The sequence below is a fragment of the Acanthisitta chloris genome, unplaced genomic scaffold, assembly GCF_000695815.1.
Source record: "Acanthisitta chloris isolate BGI_N310 unplaced genomic scaffold, ASM69581v1 scaffold10350, whole genome shotgun sequence".
Lineage (NCBI taxonomy): Eukaryota > Metazoa > Chordata > Aves > Passeriformes > Acanthisittidae > Acanthisitta > Acanthisitta chloris.
The window spans coordinates 1-22591 of NW_008652220.1; the positions used below are offsets into that span (position 1 = coordinate 1).

The 22591-nt window shown below is 36.5% G+C and overlaps 1 protein-coding gene across 1 annotated transcript in view; it reads right to left on the reverse strand.

Annotated features, from left to right (window-relative positions):
* Positions 1–3147: 3147 nt before the first annotated feature.
* The window catches only part of LOC103803965 (roundabout homolog 2-like), a gene marked incomplete at its 3' end in the record, with an annotated part of 33950 nt that continues 14506 nt past the window's right edge, over positions 3148–22591 (reverse strand). Inside the window, exons 3-8 of the mRNA XM_009076549.1 lie at positions 21578–21749; positions 15536–15741; positions 10815–10896; positions 9925–10090; positions 8055–8221; positions 3148–3269 (exon numbers count right to left, since the gene is read on the reverse strand). Coding sequence (XP_009074797.1) covers positions 3148–3269; positions 8055–8221; positions 9925–10090; positions 10815–10896; positions 15536–15741; positions 21578–21749 — 915 coding nt within the window. The remainder of the gene's footprint in view (positions 3270–8054; positions 8222–9924; positions 10091–10814; positions 10897–15535; positions 15742–21577; positions 21750–22591) is intronic.

The following is a 22591-nucleotide window of genomic DNA, read 5'->3' on the forward strand; positions in this document are numbered from 1 at the left end:
TAGATGATCCTCAGGGGTCCCTTCCAAATTTGATTATTCTGTGATTCTGTGATTTATCTACCTTACAGGAGCAAGGCAAATGGAGACACTACACTGGAAGACCCTTGAAGCTTCCAGTGAAGTAAAGTTATATAAAATCTACATCAAATTAGAAGACAGAGGTAAATTAATTATCTTTCTGCCTGGTAGCCTCTTAGAAGGTAGTCAGGATTTCAAAGCAACAATTCTTTTGCCATGTTGAAGAACTGATTCTTATCCCTGACTGTGCCACAGGGCTTCTTTACAATGCTGGGAAACATTTCATGCTTGGTCACTAATGAAACTTTCAGTTTAATGTCCAGTGAGGCTAGAAGTCCTGGACTACAGCTGAGGTCAGCTAAAAAAGTGCTTGCAGTACACCATATGCTCTTACAATGAAATGTGTTTTGATAAAAGTAAAAATAAATCAGGTCTAAGGCTTAAAATTAGCCATGTGATAACAGTGAGCATATCTGACTCCTTAAGTCTCATCAGCAATTACCATCTCTGCACCTCACCTCTCTATGTGTAAAGTTAGGATAATGACACATTTTTATCATTGTGATGTTAAATTCAGTATTATTTGTGAAGCACCCAAATGTTACGGTTGAGAGCATGACAGATAAGCAAGCATGTGAGACAAACTAATAATTTTTTATTCAATGCAAGGTTTCAATGATATGAATTTAATAAGACCTGGCACCACGCAGTGAATAAAGAAGATAAAAAGAAATGTTGAATAGCTCCATGAAGAAGAGATCCTCTATGTGACCAGATAATTACAGCTATATTTTAATATCTACGCACAAGAGGAATAAATTTAAGTGACAGTGAAAACCTAACTTTTGACATTCCTCTTCTTTTTTTTTTTTTAACAAAGCTTTTGTAAGCCTGACCTTCTTTTCAAACAGACAAAATAGGTGTGTTTACATATCTGCATATTTTTAAACTGCAACACAGTAGAAGGGAACTATTTCTGAAATCTAAAACTCAAATTGAAAAAAAATAAAGAGAAAGAAAACCAAATCAATAAAAATAAAAACCCTCATAAAAAAACCAACCCAACAAAACCCCAAAAAGACTCCACTCAAAAAAAAACACCAAAAAACCCCAGCCCTCATAAAGCAGGAAGAAAGTGGTGTTAATTTGCTGTGAATCAGGATGCCAGTAACTCTGTAATCAAGGACATTCCTTGCATTCATTCTTCCGATTGCACAAAGTCAACACAAAGAGTCTTATGACTTTCATGGCACTTCTGTCCTTTTGTATCATAGCTACACTACCTAAGCACTTTATATTAATAGTGTGGACCTCATTCTCTGGATTTTTATTCTCGCGGGTTTTTTTCATAGAGACTATGGTTAATTAATTGGTTTTGTTCTGGTTGCTGAGTAGTTTCTAATTAGCTGCTTTCTTTTTGTCTTTCTTCCCTTGGGCAATTCCAAAACCTCTCTACAGAGGCCCATATGCTTGTCAGGTGGGATAGGATCACTGCTTTAAGGGATCTTCCCAATAAGCTGATATCCATAGTATTCCCAATAATTTTACCTTTACTTTACCATGTTTTCTTCAGTAGGGGCACCAAGAGACTCTTTCAGAGGAATATATATGTATAAAGATAGATAGATGCACACACACACGCACATACATATATATACATATATATACATATATATTTCATTATAATTTCAAGACATTTTTACATGGTATAAAACTGAATTCTGTTTATATTGGGGGTTCTTTTTGTAGTATATGCTAAAGCAAGGTCCACAGCCTATGAAACTGTTATTTCTGACAGCTGTCACAGAAAGGACTGGAAGGAGCACCGTATGTGATCCAGGTTTACGATTAATGGCAACTAACATACAAATTTCTAAACTCCTGATCCATCTGTTTGGGCAAAAGGCTTTGCCACAAAGGTTAGTCAGCCTGTCCTGGAGCTATGCAGCTGAAGCAGACAGCATTTCTAGACACGCAGGCTGCATGTTGACATCATCAGTGGCAAAATGCAGTGACATGTACTCTAAATAATCTTCTAAGAAAGACAACCTTGTGGGTTTCTCTATTTATTCTAATCTTCCCCCTGACCACTGAAATCTGTCAGAACAAGGATGGTGCATAAGCTCCCATAAATATGGCTGAGTTGTGCAAAAACAACAATAATCCTTATAATACACAACCTATCACCACACGCCTTATCTCCTGCTGTGTAATCCCCTGTACACATTAACCTCTTAGCAATATGACATGTAGAAGAAAAACCCTGATTGTGAATACCCCTTTAGCAGAATTCATCCTATACAATACACTTGTTTCAGTGATGTGCAGGGCAGTACTATCTCTGTCACTCTTCTGCTCATGACTCTCCTTCCTCTGGGGCAAAGTACTCCTTTTTTGGTGAGCAGTGCTCTGGGAAGTCTCTCCTTCTACTTTTACAAATCCTTTCCTTCAAGCCTCAGACAGAGAAACATAGCATTTTGAAAGCCAAACACTATATCAGAAATTCTACCCAGTAGTTTGATTCCTCAAATAGAAATGTTGCAAAGTACTGCCAAAAAGACTTTGGTTTTCTATAATGAAAGGATATCCACTGATTGTAGGTAAGGCTTATGCTAGAAAACCAGATGCTACACAGTGGATCAGGCATCAGCACTATGTGCTTCTGACTTCACTACAAGTGCTCTATAGAAAGGATATTTTTGCATTTTCGGGCCACTAAATAAATAATAGGATATTGTTAGAGGTCCTTACACCTTGAAGCGGGAAGTGCAGCAATTTCATGTTGATATTTAACTTTGACTATTTTTTGACATGCACAGTAATTAATCCACAAATCAATTATCCTTGAGATTATGGTATTAAACATCTTCATTTTTATAACATTTTTCTAGCCAGACAGCTAACTTGCTTTGAGCAGAAGACTAAAGACATTGAGCTTGCCTGACATGAAAGAGAAAATAAAAAGACTATTTCATTACTACATATATATATGTATACACTTGTAAAATGTTAGTTTGTCTGAGTACTCACACCAGGGTCAAGACTGGAGCTTTTTGGGGTGGTAAAAGGCTGAAGGGATAAAGAGGCAAACTTAAAGTACTGTTAAGGTAACAACAGCAGAAGTCTTACCGTCCAGGTGACTTGGACTGTCGTAGGTGTCAGCACAACAGGATTATGCAACCGTACAATGACGTCTCCCAGTTCTTTCTGGACTTGCCTGTGATCCACACCTTGTGCTGGTGGGCTGATATCTGCCAGGCACACACATGAAGGTATTATTTTAATGAGATGAGCTATATATGGCATCAATAAAAATTACCAATTAGCTTAATGACCTGATTTAGATATCCTTTACAGTGCTGTTTTGAAACCAATACAGCACTAAGGTTTAAACATGAGCTCTGAAGAATATCAAGTAATACGAACAAATCATTCATCTTTAGCCACTTAGGAAATAATGAAATAGAAATATGTTCAAATGAGTATTCAGACTAGATGATGAAGTTTTCTTAGCTCTGGTAGGTGATGAGAAAGAAGCAATATTCACTAGTTCCAAAATACTCAGATAATATTAATGCTGTCCAGATGTCTGGAACCAAATTGGTTAGTATAACTGAAGAAAATGAACAGGTTTTTTCTTTTGTTTTCTTAGAGTATACATGACATTAAGTCATTATATATTTCCAAACTTTCACTGAGCTTCCTCTCTCCACACGCCATGCACACGAGAAACAAAACACCAAAAATAGCATTTAAGCTTCCCCTCTCCACATGCCATGCACATGAGAAACAAAACACCAAAAATAGCATTTTCCTCTGCAAAGCGAATTTTTCCTTTACAGACATAGATAATGTAATCTAGTGCAAATATGAAAAAAAGAATTAATTTAGGAAGCCAAACTAATTCTGATCTAATAAAAGGCAAACAAAACCAACCTACCACAAAAATTTTCTCTCTTCAGGACTTTGCGCTGTTCAAAGTGTGTGGGGAAATTGTTTCTCCTAGTCAAAATCTAAAGGTATTTGATAACTTAAATATACACACGTGGAGAATTATGACTCCAACTTCATCACCACATGTGGTTCTAGTACCAAGTCCTTAGAAATTACATTTGGGTCACTGTGTTAAACTGAATGAAGGTCTATCACCTTTGCTAAATAGGAACTGTAAACCCAACATATATGTCAGAAAATGTTGAAGGAGATGTGCAATGTGTCTTTTCTGTTACACTGCACCATAAGGAGAATTCTGGCCTATACTGCTATCACCTAGCTAGAATATCACTGTAGCATGTCCCTTCTCTCTAGCTTAGACAGAAATGAAGGTACTTTCTAAAGAGCCAGTGAACTCTGGATCCCTTCAATGGTTCCTTCAAGGATCTTACTGTTCTTTGTCAATAGTTACAGATGCCCTTCCTATGTCAGTTGTCCATGTGGATTGCATAATGCCAGTTAGAAACACATATACTGATTATTTCCGTTGGAATTTGCTTGTAATTTTTCCAGGAGATCTGGAACACAAGCACAGATTATATACCAAAAAGGGTGATACATTATGGTCATGCCTGTCTAGCCATCTGTGAATTCTACTTAGTTTTTCCTTGAGATTCATTAGTCAAACACAGTTCCCTACTTTTATATAAACATCATGTCTCTCTATACATACATAAAAGTTTCTTCCCCCTTCTGATAGACTTAGATATGGGAGTAGGTATTGTGTTTTCTTTTTAATGTCTAAATATTAATAAAAAGAATCATAGAATCATAGAATTCAGAATTTTAGGGGTTGAAATGGACCTTAAAGATCACCTAGTCACAATCCCCCCTGCCATGGGCAGGGACACCTCCCCACTAGAGCAGGTTGCTCAAGGCCTCATCCAGCCTGGCTTTGAACACTGCCAGGGTGGGGGCAGCCACCACTTCTCTGGGCAACCTGTTCCAGTGTGTCACCACCCTCACAGTAAAAATGTTTCCTAAACTTCCTCTCCTTCCATTTGAACTTGTAGCCCTTGTCCTATCATTGCAGTTCCTAATAAAGAGCCCCTCTCCACCTTAAAAATGAAACCTTTAAATATAAAAACTGAGTTTGAATGACATAAATCCAGACTTTGAAAAAAAAAATAATTCTTGAGTATCAATATTTCAGGTTCATAATTCTGGATTTATATGGGTTCTGAGTCACTGACAAACAATATTGCCACAGGCATCTATTGATATTTAAATTAAAATGGCTCCATGGATCTCCAAAGGGAATATAATCCAAATATGGACGTCAGTGAAGGAGCTTGTCTAGCAAATTATGTCTATCAAGGTATCCAAGAAACAAGAGATATTGTCAAAGAAATCTGTGACAACAACTCAGACTGGTCTACAGGATGACAATTTATGCTGCTGTTCAGAAAAATCTATGATCCTTGGTACAAAATACTTACAGCTACTCAGAGCTACATTTTAGGTTAAGTTATCCTTAGGCACATGGTGCAATTCTTGAGGATGACCTGTGCAGGGCCAAGAGTTGGACTCAATGATCCTCTAAATATTCTGTGATCTGGTGGTATACAAACAACAAAGTACCTACATTCCCTTAGAGGAAGACATTTCTACAGAGTATGTTTGTATGAAAGGCATTTCATCATTTTAATAGGACATGTCCAGAAGTTAAGGAATAACATGCACTAATAACAGTAAGAAATGAGTATCAAGATGTATATGTGGAATTGTGTTTTCTGATATGTACACTTGAAAACACACACATATGCAATGCTCACAGTGTAATGTCTTGTAACACCATTTTCACATTACTATGAGGCTCCTGGTGGAAAAGCAGTGGATCTGCCTCTAAGGATATCAAGTATTGGAATAATAAAATAATGATTCAAACAAAACTGGTTCAAGAAGCTATGTTGTGATCACAATTAAGAGCTCTCTCAAATTAAATTGGTTAGATATTTTCTGTAACCTCTCTTTTAACAGCTTCCAATGAACTTACTATTAATTTAAATTTCAGGGGTAGGATTCTATATAGTTTCTTGAAAGTGGTTTTTGTAAAAAAAATATGGTTTGGTTTATTAATAATATATAGTTTCTTTAAAGTGGTTTTTGCAAAAAAAATATGGTTTGGTTTATTAATAATGCAACAAGAAATCAACTCCTTTCTTAGAGTAATTACCGATTTTTCTGCTTTTATTTGATGTATATTGTATAAGGTAAAGCTTTTGAAAGTTTCTGATTGTCTACTTGTAGTCCACTGGTGAAAATATCCATTAAATGTTATTGCTTGTATTTGCTATACATAATATCAGGGCATGAAATACTCAGCTATTAAAGCTACCACAGGCACCTGTTGCAGATTAATATTATACAGCACTGCCATAGCTGCTTTGTTGTTTCTCTATGGCCACTGTGAATAGGCTTTCTAATTTGTGCCAGCTTCTTCTGTGAGCCTGAATTGAATTCAGGCATAATTAGAAATCACATCAAAACATTATGTTAATTTTCAATTGATTTTATGATTTAATTCTATTAAACTGCAGGCTTGCAAAGAAGCTATAAATCCTGTACAAGTCTTAGTGTGCTTGACTGTTAAACAGCTTCTGGAAATGGAAGCTGGAACACACGCTGTAGCTAATTAAAAGACATGTTTTTACTGAAATCAAATTGGTTGTCAGTATGTCAGATAAAAAGTCTATACTTGACACTCAAATGCCAAACAAAGTTGTTTTTTTTTTAACTAGGTGATAAGTTATGCAGACTAAAAGGCTGTTGCAATGAAAAGCATGAGTCATCCTATAATAATAGGAGAGTAAGAAAGAAGAAAACTTGTGATACTCCAAGGATAGTCAAGCCATGAAATCCCTGCACAACTCACTCCTTCAGCTTTTCAGAAAGCAGCTCTGTTTCTCCTTTTCAGTCATGATTACTACTTTTTGGGTCCAGTTATTACGGACAGATTTATTCGGGAATAGGCTGGAATGAGAGAGGCTGGATGTGAGGGTTATGTGATAAAGAAATACCACCCTACTCTTGTTTTTTTCTCTTTCCATTTAGGACCAGCAAAGGACCCAAACCACTTACACTTGCTGGAGGCTGACTTAGGATGCCCTTTCCATGCACACTTTTATAACAGAGGATCTCATTTTAAATTAACTGTGAGAGGAGCTATCGTTTTGGAGTTGAAAAATTATGATTCCAAAGGATTACTAATTCCTGTATTACAACCTGTTTAACACATAAGTACACTCTTGAATTAAGTATTCAAGCAATGTCTTGTCAAAGCCACAGAAAATCCATGCTGTGAAAGGAAATTTGTTTGTGGCAGTTATATGCAGTTAGAGCTTAATGCAATGTGACCAGAATTCAGTAGCTGATTCAGCAGCAAGGGAAAATCACAGATACCAGTCCTATCATCCTCCCATGAAAGAGGAATTTCACTTCAGCCTTTCCTTTTGGTTTATGCAGTGGATTAATATAAATTCAGAAATCTAGGTATATAAATAGAAGGCCTGTATTTTTCTCAGAATAGCTTCCAATATTATTAGCATGCGGACGCCTTAATTTGCATGAATTGTCTGCCTGAATGTTAGACCAGATTAATCAATACACTACAGAAATTTTGTGCAACTCTTTTGATTAAAACTAATGCTAAACATGGTGTCTGCCTGTCATAAGCACTTGCTGTTATAGTACAACCCTATTACAATACCAGAGAGGAAGTAAGGACATAGAGAGAAAAGATACCAGGAGAGCATGGTACTCAGAGCACTCTTCCAAAAAGCTTGGGTAATTCACACTGCTTTCAATAGAAACCAGGAGCACACCAAGTGAACTGTAGACCAAAAGGATTAAAGAAGTAACCTATCTGTCCTAAACTCCAGATTGATAAAACAAACACTGGACTATTATCTTGGTCAGTTAAGCTCGATTTGTGATTTCTTCAGTCAGTGTGCTAAAGCCAATCCAGACCAATCTACTGGTCAGCTCTCTGTTCCTTCTTTCCATTTTAGCTCAAGCACATAAGCCTTAATAATCAGCATTACCTTGTGTTCGGACCGGGTCTGACATAGGGCTGGGATCACTCAGTCCTTGTGAGTTGATAGCTCTCACCATAAACAGGTAGATTGTGTTGGGGCGCAGGCCTCTCACAGTGTACAGAGTGGTCTTCACATGGTTGGCCACTGTCTGCCAACTATTGCTCACAGATTGACTGCAACGAGATGAGGGTTGAAGATTACAGACTAACGCAAGAGAAAAATAAAGTGGAAGGACTTACTTTTGAAACCCTGTATCAAGTCTAACTATGATAAAAAGCAGTAAAAGCAGGATAAAAATAAAAACATTCGTTTCAGTTAGCTTATCGAGACAGGACAAAAAAATAACACAGCTGTTGCAGTAAAAGCAGGATAAAAATAAAAATATTCGTTTCAGTTAGCTTATCAAGACAGGACAAAAAAATAACACAGCTGTCAAAACTATTTGTCCTTTCAACGAAAGCAAAACGTTTTGCTATTTCTCTAAAATAAACACTTGCAAAAGGGAAGTGTGAAAATCAGAAAGTAAATCTGATTAATAAGCAGGCAATTCTTGAACATAAGCCTTAGAAAAGAAAATTCTGTTAAAAGAATAATTTTTTATATTGCTAAATAAATTATGCCAATAAATTGTCACTGGAAGAAAAGTAGTCCCCTTGAAATAAATTCACACCCAAAGTGACAAAATAAATTTCTGAAAACATGCCTTTAACTGAACGAAATTATATGACTACTTCTTCTGTCACTGCAGTTTTGATACAACATGATTATAATTAGATTACAATCCACCATATGAAGAGATTTCAAATGTGATTGCTAAAACAGCCTTTAATGAAAATGCCTGACTTTTGTTAATGTTATTGATGGGATGCCACTATGACAAAAGTTTAAAGTGAAAATTTTATTTTACTGTGCTTTGTTGATTAAAAATATCGTGAAATATATTAAGTAGGAAAATGGAAAGCATAAATTTTATGCAGTTTCAATAGCTTCATTCATGCAATGCATAAATTCCAGAACAAAACTAATAAACTGCACATAGATTAATGTACTTTACATATTACCACAGCAGAATGAAGCACTTTAGCTAAAATTTGCATGCATATGATATAGACAAATTTTTGCCTGGATTTTAATCAAAATATGAACTGAAAGTTTCATCATATTTTAAAATATTTTGAATAAGGAAAACATTTAAGAATGTGCAGATTTTTAAGCCAAAGTGTGTATTACAGATAGACATCAGAGGTATGGCCTATGCTTAAACAACACACTTGCTGAACTGGAGCCCAGTAGTTCTTTTGTACCACATAGTATTTGCTGCTGTATGGAAGGGATCAGCTGGATTCTTTTCAGTCTAAGGCTGCAGGTTAAAATCCTAAACTATCCACTCTAGTCTTTTCAGTTCAAAGTTTTCATCTATCAAAAACAGTAAAACTAGGGAATTTAAAGCACTTTGACACTTTATTAGGTACTGCTTTAACAAGAGCAGGAATTAAAGTATGCAGAGAAGCTTCAGGATCACCCATTCATTTTCATATTATTTGTACTATGGTAGCCAAAACCCTGCAGCATTCCCACAGGAGACTCTTCCTGATCACCAGTGTTATAGGAAAAGTCACAAAGAACGACTGCATTGTTCTGTTACATTCCTGGTGATCTGAAGAAATAGTTAGACGCTCCTCTAACTGATTACTTAGAAGAAAAAAAGAGATTAATTTAAAAAAAAATCAATTTAAAAAATAAGAATTGATGCCTGCCCTAGGAGTTGAGTCGTTTAATGTTCTAATGATATGCGTAGAGTCCAAAAGAACAGCTGGTACCAGGGTTTAAGCAAAATTAGAAGGGAAGGAGCTTAAAAGGGGAATAATTCACATACCTAAAAGCCTCAATGATATACGCACTAGCTGGTAGGCTTCCAGGGGTCCCTGGCTGCCAGGACAGGGTGACACTGTTCTTAGTAACATCAGTGACCTGAGGTTTGGATGGTGGCCCAGGGAGGTCATTAATATCATAATTTTTGCTGACTGTTGCTCCACCGGATTCTGTGAAGGGCAAACACAAAACAATCACTTTTTATCCTTGGCTACATAATTTGATCAATTATATACTACCAATTATATACTACCAATTTGGTCAAGTAGAAGATTTAAAAGGAAAAACATGGCAAACTTCTGCAAAACCAGCATAACGAATGTTCTTAATCCGTAAAGAACTAAGTCAACAATTCTATTACCACATGTTCTTGGATGAAGAGATACCACTCTTTAAGTACAAACTGAAAGAAAAAGTTGCAAAATTCAAAAGGTTATATATATAAAATACAAAATAAAGAATAACTTTTGCTGAAATTTACACAAAATACCAAAAACTCAGTTGCTAGAAGGCTGAGAAAGTTCCTGCATCCAAATCAACTCCAGTACTCACAGAGAGCACTTTGGACTTTGAAATGTCTCTGTGTAGGCATAATAGTATTCTTGCCCAGGTCAGTAACTGGATAAATCCACAATTTATCAATACTCCTGTTTAGAAGAGTTATAGCATACTGCTGTCATTGGAGACAAGTACAAAAACTGTTGCAATGTCAATGGGCATTTAAAGATAATAGCAATGAAATGGAAAGTGTGTGAAGGAACAGAGCCTTCTCACCCAAAACTTCTCCACATCAATCCCACAAGTTATAACATAATTATTTGACTCAGACTGCTGTAACATGGCCCCACACTTTCACTGTGTGCCACCTGAAACACAGCCCTAGACTTCACTTACCTGTCACCTCCAGCACAGCACTCCAAGATGTCTCCCCACTGGAACTTGTAGCAACGCAGGTGTAAGTCCCAGTATCAGACAGCTAGACATAAAAGGGGCATAAGGAGAGTTTTAACAACCTTTTAGAGTCAGCCAACTGAGTTTGCTCTAATTTTCTTTTTCTAAATGTTTCTTGGTAAGAAGGTCTTAGCCTACATTTTATACCAGACTACAGGGCACCAGACATTTTCAACAATCATTTAATGGTGGCTTACTTTTAGACAACTATAATAAGATTACTTGCTTCTAATACTTCACTAATTCTAATTTTCATATTGTTAATGGTACCAGTACTGTAAAAGCTACAGGACTGATGTTTTTGACAGTGTCAGTATTTGTACTGCTTACAACAAATGCAGGGGAAATCAGGAAACAATATAGAAATAATTAACCTCTTAGAGGATAAAATCTTGCCATTCATTATGCCATGATGACCCAGAGGTACAGTTTCCAGTGCCAGGAAGGATGTTACATCATCTTAGACTCTTATGACAGATGTAGTCATTTCTATACAGGCCACCACACATACAAATACTGCTGAGAATTAACAGCAGCTCTCTCTACACAGACAGTCCTCCAAGCGATATTCAAACAGCAACATTAAATCAGATCCTACTCCATGCTTACCTTTCTTCTGTTTCACATGGGATTTTATTTCAGGCTTGCAAGGCCCTTTGGTAGGAAAAAAAATCCACATTTGTATAAAACTATTGCGATTCCCTTGTGAATTCAAATATTTTAAATTTATTTGGGGAAACTCTTTTGAATTAGATTGTCAATCTGTATAAATTGTTCTACTAGAAAATTTGCCAAGTGTTTTACTCTGCCTTATTTAAATTTATAATAAAGCTTTCTGAGTCAGAAACTAGTGAAGACTACAAAGATGGATGGAAAATGGTAACTTTACAAAGTACAAAATATACAGAGGAGCTCTTCTACCACTATGTATAAAGCATGGTAATCTGGAGATGGAAGTAGAAGAGGGAGAGTGCTGATTCTAGAGATAAAGAAGTAGTATTACATTCATCATCAGATGACTACATGGAAAAAGAAGTTTCCAAGAAGTTTTAATGGACTTTAAGGAACTCTAATGGTTTTTCTGTTAAATGCAGACTGGCACTATAGCATATGTGCTTATACTTCACTCTTCAAGAAGAATGTCAAGGCAAATAAATGAGGTGTTCTTTAGATTACTTGTTGATATATAATTGAACTGATTTTTAGGTTTGTCATGTTTGAATTTTGTTGGCATTTTATTCAGATACACTGAGACTACAGTGTACCATTAGGAGAGGAAGCAATACTTAATGCCAGCTCAATTGTCTGAATGAGAATAACTCACATTTTTTTCATGAACTACAAGCAATAATGAAACCCTCTGACAATGGCTCAGAGACTGAAAATATAGAGGTGCTGCTAGTGAAATGAGAAAGCCTCTTGAAAGGAGAGATTTTCTAGAGGAGAGAGCCTTATAGCATTGTGAAGCAGTGTTTTATTTTGCTTCCTCTGAGCTTTTATTAAATATATAATTCTTCATTACATGGTAATGGGAAATATTTCTCAAGGCTATGGTTCTCAGCTTCATTTGTGTACTACACTGACAGATGGTGTGTGGCACACTCAATGAAGTATGTGGTATATACAACAGAGTAACCTGAAGAAGGCAAACTCAACATGCAAAGCAGGCTGGAGATAAGCTGCTTCTTGCAAGTTATGGTAAATCATATGGTAAATTATCTAACTTCCAGACTGTGGATGGATTAGATACAGACACAGTGTGTTGATAATTCAATTACTTTTTGTGCTATGGAAAAAACAACAGGGGAAGTGAATGAAAAAAACTTTGCTAGTCAGCAAAATAAACAGTTTTGTTCCTTAGTGCCTAAACCTGGTATGGTACATTTCTATGGAGCAATGAAGAAGATGAGTTTTCCATCAGTGTTGACCTGTCTGAACAGATACTGAGTAAGTGATGTATGTGGGTGTTTGTTTTCTTCATCACAGACACTGAGAAGATTGGCACATCAGAATAATCTCCACATTCCTGTCTATGACTGTGGCCCATGTAACTGCTGCAGGCTCGTGAATAATTTGATTATGATGTAACAGAAAGAGCTACATAGCAGAAAAAGATCACAGAATGGTTTGTGTTGGAAAGGACTTAAAACATCATCTGGTTCTAACCCCAAAACCATGGGCAGGGACATCTTCCATTAAAACAGATTGCTCAAATTCTCATCCAGCCTTGTGTTGAACACTCCCAGGGATGGGGAATCCACATCTTTAGGCAACCTGTTCCAGTGACTCACCACCCTCACGGTAAATTTCTTCCTGACACCTAATCTAAATCTACTCTTTTTTAGTTTGAAGCCATTCCCCTTTGTCCTGTCACTACATGAACTTGTAAGTAGTGTCTCTCTAGCTCTCTTTTAGGCTTCCTCCAGGTACTGAAACACCACAATTAGGTCACCCTGGAGCCTTCTCCAGGCTGAACAACTTCAACTTTCTCAGCCTTTCCTCATAGGAGATGAACCCAGAGCTGGATGCAGCACTCAAGGTGGGGTCTTGCCAGAGCAGAGTGGAAAAATCATATCTCGACCTGCTGCCCACACTGCTTTGGATGCAGCCTAGGACATGGTCAGCTTTCTGGGCTGCAGATGCACATTGCCAGGTCATGTCCAGCCTCTCATTCTTTGAGTATGTTCTCAAATGTTTATAACTATTACTGGTTAATATTTTCCCATATCTTGAAATCTTTTGTGATTATTGTAGTAGTTATTATTTGTGAGGGGAGGATAAGGCTGAGGACATGTGGGTGACGAATAGTAATTTCTTTTGAACTTAGGTATGTAAGGTATGTAAGGTACTTGGACTTTTTTGTGGCCATTTTTTGCTTAGGATGCGCTGCTAGTCCTTGCTCAGGTAGATCTGAGAGAAAAGTTAAACATTTCATATTTAAATCCATATTTAATTGATAAAAATTTCAAGCTACAGGAGAAATCTGGAGTTTATGGTTCTGCATAGCTTTTGTTCTTAAATCTGAGTCAAACAGTGCACATTACTCCAATAGAGTGGTTTATAAAAAATGTCTTTCGAGCCTTTAAGGAAAATTGGTTACTAGTAAATGAGCCACTTAAAGATCAATAACAGCCTCGTGTCTTTCAAAACCACAATCACTACTAATACTGTTTCCTTTTTCCCCTGCAAGCAATTTTTTTCCTTTCGTTTACAAACGCTGTGCCTCTAACAGCAAGATTAATGCTCTGGCACGATTCAGAACCAATTTCATTGTTTGCATAGCTGCATGCAGACAGGTATCCCAGGAGCTTCTGCCTCATGGACACTCCACAGAAGCCCATCATCAATGCCTGAAAGTTTGTTTGAAATCACTAAGCTTCCATCTTTAATTGCTGCTTTCTAACACTACTGGGGAATCTTGACTATTCAAGCGCACTCTTTAATCCAGCTCTACAGGAAAAATGCATTAACCTGCATGGCCTAAATCTGCCTTCAGCCCAGGGAGGAAGGATAAATTGTTTACTCAAGGGAAGCTAGCATAAATTTTTTAATAAATTCCATTTTGTTCCAAGGAAGTTCACAATTCATCTATGATCACTGATGAGACGGTATCAGAAAACACAACTGCTCTTTAAGTCTTGTCATCAATAGCTATGTTTATTGACATTTTTTTGGATGGCAAAGCTAAGTGCAGAAATTTCTGAGGACGAAATAAATGGTTTCTGAAATTGTCTATAAGTTCTTGACAAATAAGTATGTTTAACTTGCTATTTCCCATATGCACACTTCTCCAAATACACACAAACAAATTAAGACCCCTCCAAAAATATATATTTTAAATACTAAGTCTAATTTTATGGAATTCTCATAGAAATATATGATTCTCCCCCTCTGCTCTGCTGAGAGCCCACCTGTACTGCATACAGTTCTGGTGTCCACAACATATGAAGGGCATGGAAATGTTAGAGCAAGTTCAGAGGAAGGTCATGAAATAGATATGAGGACTAGAGCACCTCGCCTATGAAGACATGCTGAGAAAGTTGGGACTATTCAGCCTGGAGAAGAGAAGGTTGTGTGGAGACCTCATAGCCACTTTCCAGTATCTGAAGGGGCCTACAGGGAAGCTGGAGAGGAACTCTTTGTTATGAATTGTAGTGACAGTGCAAGGGGTAATAGGTATAAATTGAAAGAGGGGAGATTTAGATTAGACATCAGCAAGACATTTTATACTGTGAGGGTGGTGAGACACTGGAACAGGTTGCCCAGGGAGGTTGCGGATGCCTCAAGCCTGGTAACGTTCAAAGCCAGGTTGGATAAAGCCTTGAGCAACCTGCTCTAGTGGGAGGTGTCCCTGCCCAGAGCAGTGGGGATTGGGACTAGGTGATCTTTAAGGTCCTTTCCAACCTGTTAACATTCTATGATTCTATGATTCAGTGCTAGTTTGGCTCTTCTTCTTTCGCCTTTTCTTACACAATGTCAAAGAATGAAATAGGATGTGGACTTGGTAAAAATGTAAAATGACAAAATGTAAAATGACAAAAAGTAAAAATGACAAATTCATTTTGAAGACAACAGGAAGGCAGCAGAGCTGCTTGAGGCACACACCAACAGCTCAAAACTAGCCATATAAAACTTGTCATGCTTGTTCTGTTACTGATACTCACCCGCAGCATTTTGATCTGAAGTGTCCCCTGATCCTGTATGGACGTTCGAGGGTCTCGGCCCAGGAAGGTGAATCCTTCTTTTAACCAGCTGATGACGGGAAGGGGGTCGCCAGTTGCCTTGCACTTCAGCAAAGCTGTCCCATCCACTGACAGTGTCTGATTGACTGGTCCCTGGAGGATGATGGGTGGAGGCCTATCTGTCAAGACTAAACAGTGACAAATGCATTGGCATCCATCCACCTGTGCTGCAGTGAGCCCTATTCCTTGACACAGCACCAATTTTAAAAGACTGGTTAAAGTTAGACTCTGAGAGGCTAAAAACATTTTGGAAGACCCATAGATACATGTTAACAATTAGCTGGCGTATTTGAAGAGCATTTTTGTCAGAATTTTATTTCACCATTGCCAAATAAGACCCAAATATATAAATTTATGTTAGCAAAGATCATCAGATTCATTTGGTTAACATAGGATGAAAATTAAGACATTGATTCAGAAAAGAATTGAAGTGCATCACTTATTTCTTCCAATTTAGGAAAGCACTTAAAGCACATGTTTGATATCACATGAAAATGTGCTTAATTGCTTACCTGATTTAGGGCCTAAAAGAGAAAATCTGTTAAAAGTTCAAAGTGACACACCACAGCTATTCTTGCATGAGTACCAACCAAGTTTTCATTAGCAAAAATATATAAACGACACACCACAGCTTGCAAGTTTTCATTAGCAAAAATATATAAAAATAACACAAAACATTTTCATAATATCAGTGATCTAAATGACTGTATCACTCCTTCCAGTGGAGAAAAGCTCATTCATGCCATTTAACAGCTTACTTATCAAATCATTTCATCACCTTTTAAAACCATAAGCTCCCTTAATTTTCTCCCCCCTGATAATTTACATTTGCATGCTTGAAATACTGCTTCAAGGACTCTACAACCAGTGAGGAGTGCATGGCTGCATATAAGCCTCATTCCATGACCAGTGGGATATCTTGAAGATGAGGTAAAATGCTTTCTTTTCTTGAAAGACCAATTTTTTCACAAATAATTCTGTTGAACCTATTCTCTGAGCTGTCTGTTAAACAGCAAAATAGAACTCTTTGTTTCTAAAGAATAGGTTTATACAAAATGAATGTCAAATACTTGAATATAAACAAGGCTATCACTCCTTCAAAAAATCAGTGTAACAACTGAGAATCCATTTTTATATATTTACCTGCCACACTGCTGCTGTTTTAAATCTTTGAACAACTAAAAAAATATATGATTGGTATCAAATACTGTAACAGGCAGGATTAATTCCTAAACCCCTGTAAGTTAGCCTGCTTCTGCTGATGTCAACTGAGTTTGAACCATTTATTCAAGCTGAGAACCTGTTTTCTGTAGTCCATACACAGCACCTTACACTAACAATGAAGTGAAAACAAATTATTATGAATCACTATGGTTTCTGTTGTATTTGAGCTGTTTAAGATGCAAACTTTGGAACCTTCAACAGATCCAAAGTATTTTCATTATGCTATTTGCTAAAAAAAATATTATGGAGATGTTAGTGGTACATTTTGTACCTAAAACAATGGTTTCTGTTGCAAAAATACTATCTTCTTTTGTTAATAAGACTCCCAAAGGACAGAATCTTTAGGTATTATCAGAATCACACCTTGGAGTGTGAGTTCATCACATTAATTGAATTTCAAACTGCAAACAGAAACCCAATAAATAATATTTATTAACACCAGAATGTGAAAACTATTTTGGAACTTCTGAAATATCACCCACTGAAATCAGAGCTAGGATAGGAAACACTATATTACAAGAAAAGAGGAAAAAGTAATGCGTCTTGACCTCGATATGAAATTTTTAATCTCATTAAGGTTCCTTATGACTACACAGTTAAGCCATATGGCAAAATAAAAATTGATCTCATCTCTATTTTCTATAAGGATACCTGCAGCACAAGTATATTCAAATGAAAACTTAGCTCTGCAAGTTATCCTTTAGATTTAATGTAAAACACCAAATCCCAGTATTCTAGGTAGCCAAAAATTACGGGAAAAAAACTTATTTAAGTTGCTTACTCCATTTCAGTTATCTGCTTCATCTAATTGCCTTTCATATGTGCAGCAATGTAAGTATTTTCAAAACCTACTGCATTACAGATATTGTTCTTCGGCATGTAATTAGCTTTTTTATAGCCCAAATGAGGAGCTCATAATCCTTTAAATAGCTCTGATCAATAGTGTAATTGAAAGTCTCCGGGCCAGAAGGAATCTTCATTTTCAAGGGTGTTATGGGTGAAAGACCACTACAGGTTTCCATGACACTAAGGCTAAAGGTTAAATGAACACTTAGAGCTTCCACTGATCTGTGAATGACTGTATTGTCTTCACAACTATGACTTGTAAATCTCTGCTAAAATGTGTGTAAGAGCATACATCCGTCTCCTCATTAGTAAGGATCTAAAACTTGGTTAGAGATTAAAAAAGATATATCATAGGCATTCTGAAGAACAGAGAGATAATGAAAAATATCCACAAAATGGTGCAGGATTTGTTAGTTTCTTTTAAAAAACTCTATTTTTTTTTTTTTAAACATACATAGTTTTCTCCTAGCAGGAAACTTTTATGTCCGTTCCACAGAAGCATTTTGTGTGGCTACAAATATATTTGTATAGTCAAACAGAAGTTGATTTCAAAAATACTTTAATTAAAAGAATGAAAGCTGGCTTTGAAACTATTTGCCAGTATCCATATACCAACATATTCTGGTAACTGAAAAATTAACACATTCCTTTTGTGATAAAATACATCTTAAATTTGGAGCAGATTAAAGGAAAAGAAGAAATTATATTTGTTAATGAACAGCTTATTCACCAGAAACTAAAATCATGTTTAAAATTGGGGGGAACGTGGTCAAATTACAACAGGAAATTAACATAACAGAATGACAAAAGGAAGTCCTTGCTTTGGCACTTCCAAAGTAAAAATTTCAAAAATTTTCCTAGTAAACTAATGGGGAAATTCAGACACAAGACATAAAATTCATATGATGAACACTAGTATGATAGGCAGGGTGGTATCCTGGGAGGTGGAAGAGCAGAGACCAGTCATTCCTCTGTCTGTTTTTTTGCAGAGAAGCTTCACAGGAAGCTGTGAAGTTGTTCTGACTCTCTCCTGTTTGAAACTGTCACACTTGCTATAAAACATGTAATATATATTTGATGAGGGCTAGGAATCATGGTGGCCACATTCACAGAGTAAACTGTCAGTGACAGTAATTTCTTCCAGAAAGACTTGAGAGAGACCAAACCCAGAGTATTCAATAGATGTATAGGAAAAAAAATTGCAAAGGAGTTTGTGAAAAATGCCTTAAGTGTCTATTCCAAATCAGTGGAGAAGGAGCTGTTGAGACATGCTGCCAACTCCTCCTCTTACTTTTTTAAACCTGTTCTGAATTATCCTTATAGATATATCCTTTTTGCTTTCATTCAAAAGCCCAGGAATACAATCTTTTTAATTAATATCCTAAACCAGTTCATTCTTATGTTGCCAGAAAAATCCATGGTGGGAGGTTAACCTTGTTTCTCCCTCCCAATACTCACCCTAAACAGCAACTGCTGGGTAAACTTGGACCAAGTAGAGTAGGTTGATCCTACAGCTGAGCATGCACTGGCCAAAATTTTTATTAAAAATGTTAATAATTACTAACTAAGGAGAAACTAAGATCTTCTCCAAAATATTCTGTGCATGGTGGATAAATTTATGCAATAAAATACTAATTGTAAACTATTTCTTTTATGTTGAGCACAGACATAGATGGAAGCATTTGATTTATGTGCATGATCTGTCATTTTAAGATTGTGAGCTGCATATTTGGTTCTTGTGTTTGAAAGGATTGCTAAGATTGTTCAATTTTTAAAATGATTTTGCCTTTCCAGATGTGTGTAAGACAGTGAATTACAAGATAGCCTTTCAAGAAAACACAAGATTTGAATTTCAAATACACTGAAGGCTCTTAGTACAGTCCATAATCAGCAAAATTATCACTCAACTCAGCACATTTTATCACAGCTAGTAATCTCTTCTCATGTGAACACTTGAGTTAAAAATATTTCCAGTAAAGACTTGTAAGAGCAAAAATGTAACAACTGAAACACTGCTATATATGGTATAATTAAGCACTTGTTTTTCTGCACATGACATGTTTTCATTCTGTATTGGAACTTCAATTGGATCTAAATTACTCTGGATCAAACAAAAATGTGTTCAAAATGAAAAAGATGGCTCGCCACTATTATTAAATCATTAACCAAACAGAAAAATTCTGGGCTATGAAGTAAAACTGAAACCACCAGCCAAAACTAGAACACCAGTGCTTAAGTATATAGCTAGCATGCACAGTGTTTATCTTTTATTATATTCTTTAAATCATTACATTAGATTTCCCTACTGATAAAAATCATTACCTTCTATAACTTCTGCTCAGCATCAACCAAACCAGATTTTTTCAACATTTATGGCTAACTTCCTAACTAGAAGCAATTAAAAAGGTATCTGTGATCTAATGGTACATTTATTTATATAATCTCAGTTCCACAATGTTGTTCTGGCGCTTTTTTCTGACCTCGCCTGCCCTTTGACTCAGGGAAAAAATGGCATTTCTATAAAGCAATCTTGGATTATTTCATAATGAGCATGCTGACAGCAGGTTCTGGAAAGCATTTGAAGAACGCAGGCTTTGCATTCCTTGATCAGCAGAGCCACCAGCTAATGCTTTCTCTAGCAATGTGGAATGCACATTGCCTTTAATCAAAATTAGCTGTAGATGAGTTTGCATTTTAGCAGGGACACTTTCTGTTGGCTTGTTAAATAAACTAATGAAAATTCCATAGAGATCAATTAGGACTTATTTTCTTCCCCACACAAGAAATAGATAGAGATGGACCACAGGCCTTTGCTTGTCCAAAGGAAGAACTTCTCATCACTAGTATCCTTGAACCTGATTTGATCCACACAGTGCCTGTTGCTGTAAATCTGTACAGCATCAGCAGGTGCAACAATTAACAGCTCAGTGTCCTCTTAGCCAATGTTTGTGTATTCTATTATCCCAATCACAGTCATGGCCCTGAATCAGGCAGCACTATGGACAGATACTAAAAAATACTGCCTTTCCATTAATTTTAAATGACCTTTTAATCTACATTTAAATTTGAATTGAATGAAAATGCATCATTTTGTCACAGACCATGAGAGGAAGGACTTAAAGAGACTGCAGAGCGAAGCTAAGCCTTTAATCTCCAGAAACTACAGAAAAGCAATGTGCTTGAAAAGATGCAAAGATAAGGCAGAAATTATCTCTCCTTGTCATAAAAATATAGGCAGCTTTTGGAAAACAAAGAAAAAGCATCAAATTAATGCTCAAACCTCTATAACATGAGTCTGAACCTCTCTACCTGTCACTTGTGATGAATATGCTCTTGTGAAAAGGCAGATTATTCAAAATTAGACATCTTTTCAAACTTTCATGGTGCAGGCAGGTCTCTAAGGGAACAGTAAAAGTAGACCTCTGCATATAACAACAGTTTTAATGGCAAAAATTCATCAAAGTCTGTCAGGAGATATTTAATGTGTCAGCTAAGATAAGGAATAATGATGCCAGGGAATGCCACCATCTTCTAGTATAAGAGGAATTCTGCTGTTTTCTTCACTAACATTAAAGGATGCAAACTGCCTGCTATCCATGATAGGATGAAGGAGGATATCAACAGAATTCCTGACATATGAAAAAGATTCATGTTTGTAGATGGAGTAAGGTAAATGTCAATATATGATAAATTTCAAACTCAAAAATTTGAAAAAAACTAGACTTTGATGCCTTTTTGATTCCACAGACAATTCCAGAGATCATTTTTCATTTTATTTTCTATAGAAAATTGTCCATTTACTTGTATGAATTATGTGATCTCGTATGCCTTTATTTACACTGCTTTTAAAATACTTTTGACAGGAAATAACAATAGGTATTTCTAATAGCTCACCATCAGTAACCTCCAGCTGAGCCTTTGCTAAAATGCTTCCAGCAACCGTCAGTGCTTGACAAATGTAGTAGCCTGCGTCAGACCTCTGGATGTTGGTAATGGTGAGGTCTCCGGTCGGTGACACTAAGTATCTGCTGTTGGGCTGGAGAGGCTGGTTTGGGAAGAGTAGATTCTGCAAAGACAATTCATCTCACATCAATTAAAAACATAAAAGCACTACATTTCCCTGAGCTAGAGAGACAATGATTTTTCCTTAAAAGTACTATAAATAAACGAGAAGAAAAAGTAAGTGTGGTTATGACTTTATGAACACACAGAGCTAGCTTTCCCTGCCTTGGGCAACTTGCAGTTTAAATTAGAAACAGCCCTTTGCCAGCACACAGTGCTGTGTTCTGGCTGGAGGTGTAGGCAAGGAGACATTTTTCAACAATCACACTTGAGTGATTTATATTTGTGACACATTCATCTTCATTCTGAATGTAATTGTAATAATATACTTAGTTGGCTATCAAACCAAGAGGACAAAACACTACAGCAACCATTAGAAAACTAGCAAAAAGAATTGAATCCTGGAGAGATAGAACTATTGTTTGGCTGTGAATACGTTCTGGGCAAAGGAGGAAGAAAGAAGTGTGACACAAAAGCTGGGAGGAAGATACTAGCAGGTCATAAAGTAGCAGAAGCTGGCTGAGCATGAGAGCTTAAAGAAGTAAAAGGAAATTAAAACTGAGATATACCAAAGGAAAAATGCACCATGGAGCCTTGAGGGTGAAGAGAAAGGGTATTAATCTGATGTGGAAATCATCAGAGTGAAAAAATAATTTCATGTAGGATAAGACACCAGTTAGCACAAAGATACTAGCAGGTCATAAAGTAGCAGAAGCTGGCTGAGCATGAGAGCTTAAAGAAGTAAAAGGAAATTAAAACTGAGATATACCAAAGGAAAAATGCACCATGGAGCCTTGAGGGTGAAGAGAAAGGGTATTAATCTGATGTGGAAATCATCAGAGTGAA